The 12,893-nt window shown below is 39.8% G+C and overlaps 1 protein-coding gene across 1 annotated transcript in view; it reads right to left on the bottom strand.

Moving 5' to 3' along the window:
- The window catches only part of kcnq1.1 (potassium voltage-gated channel, KQT-like subfamily, member 1.1), a 52,918-nt gene extending 47,987 nt beyond the window's left edge, over nucleotides 1–4,931 (bottom strand). The window contains exon 1 of the mRNA XM_082535469.1: nucleotides 4,246–4,931. Coding sequence (XP_082391595.1) covers nucleotides 4,246–4,607 — 362 coding nt within the window. The 5' untranslated portion in view covers nucleotides 4,608–4,931. The remainder of the gene's footprint in view (nucleotides 1–4,245) is intronic.
- Between the last annotated feature and the right edge of the window lie 7,962 nt (nucleotides 4,932–12,893).

Raw genomic sequence — 12,893 nt, 5'->3', positions numbered from 1 at the left:
TAATCTACAAATTAAACCAAAACCGAGACAACCTGCAAACATGCAGCTAGTCCTGTGACATTTAGAGAGATAACATTATCAGGTTATTTGGATGACGTTACTTTCAGCTGATTAACCTTCACATAGCTCCAAGTTCCAGGATTAATTGCAGGACCCCACTGAAATTTCTCTTGTTTACTAAGGAAATATCACTGTATAATGTTACCAACGCTGACCTCGGTGACAACATCTGTGAATAAGTGAGTCTTCTTCTAAATGAGTTGCTGCTCTTCGACATAGAGAACCTTCAGCAGCTATAATGCTGTAGAGTTTGGAAATTACAATGCTAACTACATTTACTGCAGAGAGTCCATCTGTTGTATCACTGCAGTGCACACATAGACACTATGTATGTGTGTGTACGTATGTGCGAGAAAAACAACACCTCAGTTGTTTCTATACTCCCGGCTATATAAGAATGACAGCTGTAACTAATTTAACTGTACACAAATATGGTGACAGCTGGAGCTGTAAAATGCTTAGATGATTGAAAAATGTAAAATAAAACGACCAACAAAAAAAGAAAGAAAAGGAAAAGAAAAAAAACCCAATTTTATTAGTCTAATCTACTTTAGGTGCCAAAGTTGGCACTAAGTACAATCCAGACTCATATCAGGGACACTGCAGCTTTAGTGGCGAGTGAAACCTGAAGCTACATGAACTCACCCCATCACCTCCAAAGCCACCACAGCCCTAAATATTCATTGTCTTGTTCCAATGTGAAAACACTCCTGTATGGAAACTTTACATGTGGAGAGTTACAGTTTCCAGTCAGTGTTTGCACCACGAAAACCCTTATCGCCACACGCTACAGCTTCAGTTCATTGAAGACTGGCCAGGAATCGAAATAACCCCCTCTGTGTGTGTCTGTGTTTAGCTTAAACACAGACACACACGCACACACAGGCATGAATGTGCACGCCACACATCAACACAGATAAAAGACTGAGGAGAAACCTGCTCAGGGCTGGTGCATAACACAGCTAAAGCAGCTTGTCTTGTCTGAAAGGACCGAACAAGTAGATAATGCAGCACAGTAAGCTGACTCTTCAAAACGACATCTTCAGACTGCTGCCTGTAAAAATGGAAGTAAATACATCGAGGAAGAGCGAGCCACATTACACAAAAAAGGTCAAAATGTTCACCGGTAAGAACATAGTGTAATTTGTCAGACTTTATGCTAATCTGTGACAGAGGCAGTTAAAGAGAAGATCAAAAGAAACACAGCTGAACATCAAACTTTCCAAACCATACACTCTGTTATGCTAATGGTTGTAATTTGTCAGTGAAGCGCCGCTTAAATTATTTCAGAGCGTTTGAAATCCCTGTAAACATACACACTCGGTATGCTGAGCATACACTTCTGCTTTCTTTATATTCATCGGAGACTATCTAACTTGTCAGTCCCTCTCCACTATAACTGCACCATCATATTTCACTTCCTTGACCTCCAGGCCTATAGATAATACAGGCTCTGTGTTGCTGTCTGGCACCCGTGGGCTTGGTGTAGCAACGGACAAAATAATACATCGGCTAAGCTACATAGGCACCACTGAACTCTAAACAAAAGCTCAAAGCTTTGCTCCTATCTATTATTGATGGACACATTCACTTGCAGTCTGTTGTGCAGCGAGTGTAGAGACAAAGTGGGGGAAAGGATAAGAGTAGCAATGCTGCTGACCATATAACTAGCTCTTTCATTCAGCTGTCACGTACCATGAAACCCCCCGCAATAAAACAGAGATAAATCAATCAAAAGAAAAAGAAAACTATAAAGAAAACTCAGCCAAAACTTTGGCCGATATCGGGTTAGGGTTAATAGTTCAGAGATACCAGCTCCTAGATGATGAGTAGTCTTGTGTATGTGCTTCACTGGGTAACTTAGATCTTAGCTCCATCTAAACTGGAGGGAAAAAAAGTTGCTTAATTGAAAAGAATAACTTGATGTCTCTTCTTATTAAATCTTCTTATTAAAGTTGTCTTTGACTGAACATCCTCTGCTAGTTAGTCTGAAAAAACAAACACTTTTCATTTGATTTTTCTCTTCATTTCCCAGTTGATTGATCCATCACCAGCATGTGGAATGGCTTCATAACACAATGCTGAGTTTACTGTGGCACTCAAGACTCGTTTTAAATGTGGTGCTACAAGAAAAGCAATATGTGGAGCGAGGCTTTCTTTCCAATAGCTAAGTATATTTTATGATCATTTCAAAGGAAATGCATGGGCCCTTTCTTTTTAAGCATAATGAAACATTCCTCAGAACCTTAAAGCATGCTATATCACTAAACTGACTTACATATGCATTCACCTGCGCGCACGCGCACACACACACACGCGCTTCTGATAAGGCTTTGGGTCACTCTGGTGTTTGAGTTCTGGGTCAGTGATAAGGCGGTACTTGTTCCTAACTGCCTTTCTCCCACTCAAACATTTGCAAAACAAGGTACTAAGCTGACACTAAAAACCTGCTGCATGGTTATACACTATACTTACAGCAAGCACCTGCTGCTCTCATAGTAGCAATAAAGCTCTGTCTTAAATGCACAACAATACGCCACCATATTAAACCTAATGATCTAATCTAATCTAATCTAATCTAATCTAATCGTTTTGAATATCTTCAAATGTACTCCATTTTTCAAAAAGCTGAATCTGTATGTGCGGCACTAAGAATATTTTTGCCATTAAAGGGTGCCATCGAATTGCCTTTATGTCCTGAAAAAAAGACTCCCTCCATCTCCCAATCGTGGCAGTTTCTCCTTTGTTTACCTTTGACCATGTACACTGCTAACAGGGACACAGTTAGAAAGGTGAAAGTGATTATTCTGCTTGCACATCACTATATTTAGTACAAATTTCAGAATACAAAGTACAGTGTGACTCTCGCAGTGATCCCCAGAGTATTATGATGCCCTGCATTTACTTTTACATCTTTTCTTTTACATGCAAAAAGAAAACCCAGACAACAACAACAAAAAAACCCAACAAATAAGAATTTCTCAATTTAAAAAAAAATGTCAGGAGAGCGGAAACCTCGTAACCCAGTTTTCCAAAATGATCACCTGCACATGTAACCTAATCTCATCAAACCCCTGTGATTTTGCCTTCTTGAGACACCATTGCAAGATTTTCCTATAATTGTACAGTACTAACTTTACAGTGTCAACTCATTCTCAGTAATGTTTTAACATGTTTGAGTTGCACTGTGTTTGCCTTTGCTCCCTTTGAGCCACTGAGAGTAAGCCGCTCTGACAGGCCGAGTTCCCCTGCATCACCTCCGACACCACAGGGTCACCGGGTGGCACTGCCAGACAGGGCCACTACCTCCTCTAAAGCACACATGCTGCCAAGTTTAGCTGCCTGCTATCAGTGCCAGCAAGTGGGGACAGACAGCACACGGTGGGGTTGTGCTCGGAGATCATATCCCACATTCCTAAACCTGGGCCTGAAATCTCCATCTTGGATATATCAGACTGTGAGTTTACTGGACATGGGTTACACTTAGAAAAATAACGAAAGAAACACAAAGATAGCATGATATCAGTGGTGTACAGTATTTATCCTCAGTAACAACATTTCATTTGCCAAGAAAGACAAAGTATCAGTTTTCTAATTTTCATGACAGTGGTACTTTATCCCATATAACCTGAGCCACACTTGATAAACCCCACTTTTATGTTTTTATAAAAGGTAGTCCTTCATACCGATCATGCTGTCAGGAAGGGAAAACACTGAAACATTTCCTGCTGGGCTGAATTGGTTTTTAAAGTTCTCTTGTCAGAGGCTTGCTGAATACAAAACACCTCTTTGCTGCACACAAACTGTTCTGCAAAATTAAATGCCCACTGGTGCTGAGGAAAATAGTCTCCCAAATGAAAGATCTGTATAATATTCCTATACTCCTCATGTGAAGGCTTGTTTTGTCCAAGACTCTCTTGTCTGTGATGAATTACATGCATTTTTTAAAAATCTGCCACGGTAAGACTAAAATATCCATATAATGTTCCTAAAGGGACCTCCGGTTGTGCTGCGATATCTGTGTAGCATCTTTATAAAATTCATAGGATTAACAGTTCTTTGTAGTGAGGACTTCCAAGGCTCTACATGAGCAATTAACTCCCTGTTTAATTAGGATCTTAGAGTTGCAATTATGCCCTTGAATACCCAGTGGATCTGGGTGATTAGGAAAATAAAAACACTCACACTGTGAAGTGATACACGAAGCATTTCCAGCCAGACGGCCTTTCCAGAAAATTATACACGCGCCCTTGGATGTAGGTTCGGGTGAGGACTGGACGAACCCCGGTGCTGTACACCGACATCCGCACAGACATCCGGGGATGAGAAAAATAAGGGTGGAGGTGAACGGGAGGTATATCGTTGGGGGTACACCCGTCCTCTGGCATTTTGTCCCTTTCACAAAACGTGTTGTTGCCCACAGGTGTCCCTGTTTCGGGCTCACTAAAAGTAATTTCTGACAGCTCCAGATCCGGTGGTCTTTTTCCACGTGCCAAACCAGAACCCCTCCGTGTGTTCTCCTGACGAGGGTCGGAAGAATTAGACATTATAGCCTCCCGTTAGTCTTCTGTCGCTGGCTTAACTTTTTTTTTCACAGTTATTTTTTTCGGTCACTGACTCAAACGGACAAATGTTCGCCCATGTGCGCTCACCTTCTGTTGCGCGCCCGATCGCACCAAGGCACATAAAACTGTAACATAAACTAAGTTATTAATGCTCCAGATCACCAGCGGGGTTTCTTTAATTTAACTTTACAGCTCTCCGGGTTGTCGAGGATATGGCGAGTCCCAGCCTTCAATGGAACCCCTCCCTTGCTACTTTCAGGGCACTTATCAGCTTGGAGAGCTGTCGCCAGGCGGTGCGCTGCGAGCCGCCAGCTGTTCAGACTATTTACTGTAATGCAGAACTGCTTAAAACAATCTGAACCTGGCGAACTCCATCACAGTCGCGCGACGAGCTTTGGATTAAACCATCTCTGCAAAACAGTGACACGCATTTCTATTAAAAGTAGAGTTGGCTTTATAACGACGTTAATGAAACTGCCACTGTTCATTTATGCGCGCGTGTCCAGCTGGGCCAGAACTTCTTAACAAAGCACATCAGGACACCTCGCACCTTAAGTTTACATGTTAATGGAGTTTCACTTCTGCATAATAAATCACTTTAAGTAGCAGAGACTGAACAAATGTGTAAACAAAAGGGTGACCACACAATATAAATTAAAAGGAACCCGTTTCATTCAAAGGTCTTTTCATATCGATATTAAATTACTAGACAGCAACTAAAGTTGTTGTTTATATTTCGTTCAATTCAACAGTCGCTTCAAGGCACTTTATATTGTAAGGTAAATACCCTACAATAATACTAAGAAAACCCCAGCAATCATAGAATCATCTGTGAGCATGCACTTGGTGACACTGGGAAGGAAAAATTCCCTTTTGACATAAGAGAACTTCCAGCAAAACCAGGGGAGGGGAGGGGCAGTGATTTGTGACCAGTTGGGGTTGAGGGTAGGAAGCTAGGGCAGGTTAGCACTGTTGCCTCACAGCGAGAAGTTCCTGGGTTTGAATCCATCATCTGGCCGGAGTTCGCATGTTCTCCGCCATATTTACGTGGGTTCTCTCTGCCTTCTTTCCATAGTCCAAAGACATGCACTGAGTGGGGTTAGGTTGGTGATCCTAAACTCTAAACTGGCCATAGGTGTTAGTGTGAATGCAAATGGTTGTCTGTCTCTTTGAGTTAGCTCTGTGACCTGTCCAGGGTGTACCTTGTTTTTTTTGCCTGGGATAGCTTCCAGCCGCCCAACGACCTTGAATTGGATAAGCCGCAGAATAGATAGATGGGTATGTGATGGCTTCTTCTTTTTTGCAGATTCCCTAAATGTCTCTATCGACAGCGGGTGAGCATTCAGTATCATATAAAGGCCAGAGGTCTCATTCAGCGCTAATCATTTCATATTGTCAGTATATGATGCGACTGCTATATTGGCAGGTTAGGACGTGACCTCAGTAACCTGTTTTATTACACATACACACAGACGCCTACTGGAACAAATGTGTAATGAGCAGTGTGTGCGAAACGTGTCTCCAACCCCTTTTCTGCAAAGAAACCACTTGATTGGCTGAATTAATGTGTTAAGAAGTGCGTAGAATTTCCTTCCATTGTTTGAAGAGGCATTCAGCCTCAGTCATTTTCCATCATTAAACTGCCAGTTTGAAGTTTAACATTAGCAGTCATTGTGTGAAAGTCATTGGTGTTTGGGAGCTATACAGAGCTCTCCTCTGCACACCTGTTCCCCACACCACCATTGAAACTACTAAACATCGCTGCACTGTGTGCACCAGTGTGTGTTTTTATTAGGTTTTTCACCTTTTGATATCCTCTTCTTATCTCTTTCTTTCATCCACTCAGACCAGAGTGCACAAAATATGAAATAGCTTTTAACAACTGACAAGAGAGACCGTATTACTATTATCACCTTCTTAAACTGGAATAATACGATCTACTGCAGCTTAAAATTTCTATGAACATGTGGATGTTACTTGCTTTACATGAGCTAAAATAACACTGGTGTTAGGCTAATTGAAAACTCTTATACATGGAGCTTAGTTTGACAAAGTTAGCCTGTTACTCATTCATTTTTAGCTGTGACCTTGACTAAGAAAGTGCAAGGAGGAAGAAACAAGTCCCCCACTGCAGATTTTAATAGGAGTCCAGTGGCATCCACGTGATGACAGGATCTGTTGACAGGTAGATATTAAAACAATTCTAACTGGGTCTTGCTGTTAGATGCCACTGCTACATTTGAGATTTTGTTCATAATAAAAAAGGGCAATTATTCTAAATGTCATCATTCCAATGTGCATTTTATTGTGCGGAGGAAATAAAATATTGAATTTCTATTTAAAAGCAAAAATGGCAACACTTAGAGATGCTTAGTCATTGCAAAAGTAATGAGATCTGGATTATCAATTAGTCAGCAAAATCATTTTTTAAGCGAAAAAGACAAAAGATTTTGCTGCATTAAAAAAATATAACACCTACTTGCATTTTTGAATGTAAATAACAACCTGAATTCAACATGATCAACGGAGGACACTCCAACTCCACATCACCTAATGCAGTCATGTTGCATAATTTCTTTTAATTTTTATTTCTTTTTTGTACTCTTGTGAGCAAATAATATTAAAATTTTGGTTATTGTTACTCATGTTCAACAACCAATTTGGAAGACTGAATCCCCTCAAAGAAAAGACACCCTCCTCCTACTGAAGTTGACACCAGAGGGCAGTCAGAAAGCTATTGTTATTCACTCAGGCATATCCAGATTAGAAAAGGGGATTCTTTTTTTGTTGTTGTCCCAGGCACCCAGCTGAGAAAACAGCAACTCGTAATTTAGTTTGCAGTGAGAAGACAAGAAATAATATTGCACTGTAACCAACTAATGTGTTGGGGGGGGGGGGGGGGGGGGAGCGAGAACAGAGAGAACATTTAAAAAGATTACCAGTGGAATACAAACAGTTTCCAGTAGACTCATCTTCCTGGTCATAAATATGTTGAACTTAGAAGTAGTTACATAAGGTTGAAATGTCTCCGCAGGGTACTCCACAGATAGTCTTTCCAAACAGTCTGTCCAAGCGTTCAGCCCAGTCAGTTGAAATTAGTCATGGGATCTCAGACTTTATTGTCCTCCATATTTATGAGTAATATAAACACATAAAGAAAATGGGCTCCATCCCTCGATGGCTTTATAAACAAATGATCAGTGACAAAGCCCATTCATGTAAAGACCTTAGTAATGAAGCCACAACATATAATGCGTGAAGACGTGTTCGTGTTGTACGTTTTATGATGTAACCCAATTAATAATGTCTACACCGCGTGCGTCACTGTGCACTGATGCTCTCGTACACATGCTGTCTGTGGCCCCATTCAGGGCTGCATCCTTTGAAGTCTGTGTTTCTTTACCAGATATGACAAGGCTGTCCCCTTCCAAAGGCTCTCCTGAATGCAGCCTGAGAAATGCTTGTCGCTTTTGCCTGCAATTGAAGAACAAAAGTTGGTGTATCCCTCGCAGTGTGCATACGCCAGTGAGGGAACAGCACTGGAACACATAAAAAAAATTAAACTATTATGTATGTAAGACCCACCAACCGGAAGTTATCACATTTGTACAGACTGCCACCCCCACCACACAAGAGGAAGTGGGTTGCGTGTGATTTGCATGCAGGCACTAATAATGATGAGATCAAGGACTCTGGCAAACAACAATGGGGTGACAAGATCAAACAGTCAAAGCACTAAAGGGTACGGGAATGACTCGAAACATTACCTGATTAGCTTTAGTTACTGTCGTCACATGCGGTAAAATTATAACAAGAGAAGCTACATTGCTCTTCCTCGAGTGCATCTATGAACATTATTCCGGTGTTTGCTGTATAATTAGAACTCATGTTTAAAATACTTGATTTAAGCACACATATGAAGGCAGATGGAGCGACTGCGGGGTAATTTGCATGGCTGTGATCTTTTCTGTTGTTTTTTCCTCGCACTGTTTGCGTTTGTTGTTCCTGGTTTAGTTTTGCGTTTAGTCACTGTTTGGATAGGTTTAATCTCACTATTGCTGTGACACAGGCAAAGCAGGACCAATGCCAAAGAGCACTGAGGTGTCCAAGTGGCCAAAGAGGCAGCCTGGCAAAAAAAAAAAGAGAGAAAAGAAAAAACAAATCAATGTTATAATTTTCTTAGTTGCAGACATTCTACATTTAGTAAAGTACCATACCAAGCTACAACAACAAAAGTAAAAACAGCTCCATTTAACCAACTTTCTGCAGGAATGGTCTAAATTTGATGTTCAATCTTTAACAATAAAAGTGACAAACTGATTGTAACCGATCTGCCATCGTTTCAGAGGGCTGTTATTATTTAAGATTGCAGAGGACCCGCAGATCATGAAGGGTCTGCGCTTCGATCTCAAGATCAAAAAAAGACAAAGAAAGAGAGAGAAAAGAAAGTAACAGGGGTTAATCAGACTTAACTGTGAGCAGAGCCAGACACGGCATCACGGTCACAAATATAATTCTTCCATTGTTATTCCCACAGTTCATCAGAACACCATGTTTTAGTTCTGCCTCATCTTCTCTCATTCTTACACACAGACACAAAACTTCCCACATATACAGACCCATACATCTCCCCATTATCAGGCTCTCTAGGCTCTCTGCGACGTGATGAACTGCATCCCAGCTCTGGAGATACTGTATCTCCCCATGTTCCCCATGTCTCTGTCGTAAATCTGTGTGCATGCCAGGAAGTGAACAAAATTCTGCTGTGCAAAACATCTCAGTACAGCTTACTTTCAACATGGGTGTAAATGATCTTTATCCGAGATAATTTAGACATGTAGTTTATTATAAATTATTCAGTTTTCATTCATTGTAGATTTATTACCATGTCCAAGAATTTTGCAATACATCCATCCATTCATTTTCTTAACTACTTATCCAATTCAGGGGATGTTGGCACCTATAAATTCAAAACAGAAAACCCTGTTTTTCTGTGTGTGAGGTCTCACTCTTTGTTGGCACTTTGTTTTACTTTGGTTTATTATTTTTGCTTCTTTTTGCTCAAATTTTGTTCTGTCGTTAACCTTTTTATCTGTGGTTAACCTTTTTATCCGTCGTTAACCTTTTTATCTGTGTATATACTCTAAACTTTATCCTTTTTCATTTGTCAGCTCATCTCGACATGCTATTGCGTCTCATAGTCTCTTTACTCTCTGCTGGAGTGTTTGGTTAACCTTTCGGACTTATGCTCTTTATTCATCAGATTACTACTTCTTTCTTTCTTTTGGACTTATAGTTGTTTTTCCTGCCATCTCCTTTTATAACTTCCCAAGTAAGTTTTTATTAAAGTTTACTTTTGTTTATTCATTCTGGCTGTCTGCCTGCTGTTCTTTATTTTGGATCCTATTTTCAACCCCATCCACTCATAACAACATAGAGAAATGCAGCTTTTACAGATAGAATGCAATACAGTATTGCAAATGTGACAGTAAAAGGATGTACTGTAAACACCTTTACCAAAATGTTGATAGCAAACGTTGGTGTTGTGCCATTCTGTGCCATTTGCCATTGCCCATGGAGGCATTTGAATACTTGTATGAGGTGGCTTTATCATCTTCATAGCTAGCTTGTTGGTAAGTAGCTACAGTCTCGTCCATAAGTTTCTGAATATTTACACATTTTTAGTGATTTTGCCTCTGTACACCACCACAGTGGTTATTAAAGAAAACACTCAACATGTGACTGAAGTGCAGAATTTTAGCTTTATTTAAGGGTTTTGGCAAGAGCATTGTATAAGGTGATTAGGAATTACAGAAATTCAATACTTAATACCCCATTTTCAGAGGCTCAGACAAAATTGGACAGTTGACTGGCAGGCAGTTTTATGGCCAGATGAGGCTTGTCCCTCCTTATTTCATACCAAACAAGAACCACTTTGAGAGTGCAAACCTCTGCCAAGCTCACTCTTCCACCAATATTCACTTTTAATAGTAGGGCTGCACGATTAATCTTTAGAAAATCACGATCTCGATTCATACTTATGTGCGATCTCATTTCCAAATGACAACGATTAAAAAAAAAAAAAAAGATGACGACGATTGTACCGCATTTTGATCCGGGACGTAATCTGCATGAAAACAAGCGCTCACGCTTCCTGCTCAACAAATGACAAGGGCGGAGCCTTATACCACGTGATACAGAAGCTGTGCCGTGTGATGCTAAAATTAGCAGGGAAAAAACAACGGAGAGCACGTCAGGGATGACGAGAAAGTGACAGGAGAAAATCCATCCCGGTCAACCACCCAAACATCAATAACGGGAACCTTATACAGCGCTTCCCTATACCCGTCGAACTCCCGCAGGCACAAAGAAATTACGGAGGCTATCACTTATCACCTGACCAAATATATGGCTCCCATCAACACTGTGCAAAACGAGGGATTTAGGAAAATGATCAACACCCTAGACAAACGCTACACAGTGCCGTCCCGCAACTATTTTTCTATTGTTGCACTACCTGCTCTATACACGCAGTGTCGAGCAACGGTGGAGACGGAATTTCAAGCAGTACAACATTTTGCGGCAACGACAAAACGTGAGACATTTGTTGTTTTTATGTTTATTTATTGTTTTTATGTTCAGTCTCAACTGTTACGAAGTTGATGTGCAGTTAATAAGTGCAATAAATATTTATACTGGAAAAGAGAATCGTGATCTCAATTCTAAGCCAAAAAATCGTGATTCTCATTTTATGCAAAATCGTGCAGCCCTATTTAATAGTATTGTTTTGTTTGTTCTTTTTGTATATACTTTAAATAATTTACTGTAAAAATCCAGTAGCATGACAGGATGTTTATGAATAATAAGTATTTACTATAAGTACCTGAACATGAACAACTTGAGCTCATTAAACAACACTACAGTATATTTAGAATAAACTTAGCAGCTCGTTGAATTTCTCTTGGGAATACTTTCTTTGAAGATAGAATGCATTTTGAGGTTAACTTGAAAGAAAGGCAGATGTGAAACATTGGATGCAAATGAAATGACTTAATGAAAGGTTATTTGACGTTGAAGAGGTCAGGGGTCCAAAGTAACGTGAACCTTAGAATCCCCATATAACATTCCCTTGATGCCCTAAATGTTGTCATTACAAACATAAATGTCAATAGAAACATAGATTGAAATAGTTCTATATTGCACTATAATCACTTTGACCTTCATATCAACATGCTATTTCAAATTTTTAGAAGGGAATTTCTATATATTGGTAATATTTATAATTGTAAGAATCATAGTTTAAAAGTTTTTTTGTTACTTGTCAACCAAGTAATCATGTTAAGGTCACCTTGAAGACCGTGGCGGACGTAACCCAGATTATGGATTGTTAACATGACCCCCCAGAATGACAGATACGCTTGCAAGCATTACCTAAAATATCACCTTCTGGACAGAGGTACAGGAAACCAGAAAGTAGCAACATATTTGCTGTATATGACTCTGATGCAAGAGGTTGTTACAAGAAAATTCATATGAACGAGTCTATTAAACTGACAGCCTAAATTGTTTAAAAAAAAACTAACAAAACATTAACTGCTTCGAGCAGCTTGATAACATTACAACTTAATGGCAGACCGGCTACATTACCCACCAAACATTATCTTCTAACAGTAAATGAAAGAGTGAAAACAAATATTGAATATTTGCATTTTGCCATAACTGAACAATCACCCACCATGTAAACATGAAACATTCTTCTTGATGATGCTATCACATATTTCCTGCAAATGTTTTAACCTATTGTAACTCAGGTTCTCTGCTGGCTTTGAATGCAGTCACTGTGGCGGCTATTGGAGTAAATGTAAGTCAATGTCATGTTATATTTTCTTCAAGGAAGCATTCATTTGGAAAAGGGCAAAAAATGTGACCATGAGCGGATGCTTCTGTATTGCAACAATGCTGAGCGATGCTGTGGTATTCAGGATATGCAATACAGATTTTTACTATCATGAGTCAAGATTCCTTTGATGATTATTGTTTTGAGCACTTTGATATTGTAGCCTTGCTCTGTTGCTCGCTTTTATTTATGAAACACCATACACCTGAGCCTCCTCTGAATCAAAAATAAAATTCGGGAATATAAACAAATGACAGATTTTTATGCAATAAAAAAAAGAAAGATAAGAACTCTTACTCCATTTCTTAATTGTACTACTAAACGCAACATGGTCACAAATACACACTCGTTACTCTTTGGCAGAGAGCTTA

The sequence above is a fragment of the Aulonocara stuartgranti genome (genome assembly GCF_965226115.1).
Source record: "Aulonocara stuartgranti genome assembly, chromosome: 1".
In the NCBI taxonomy this organism is placed as follows: domain Eukaryota; kingdom Metazoa; phylum Chordata; class Actinopteri; order Cichliformes; family Cichlidae; genus Aulonocara; species Aulonocara stuartgranti.
This window is presented reverse-complemented; position numbering and strand designations above follow the sequence as displayed.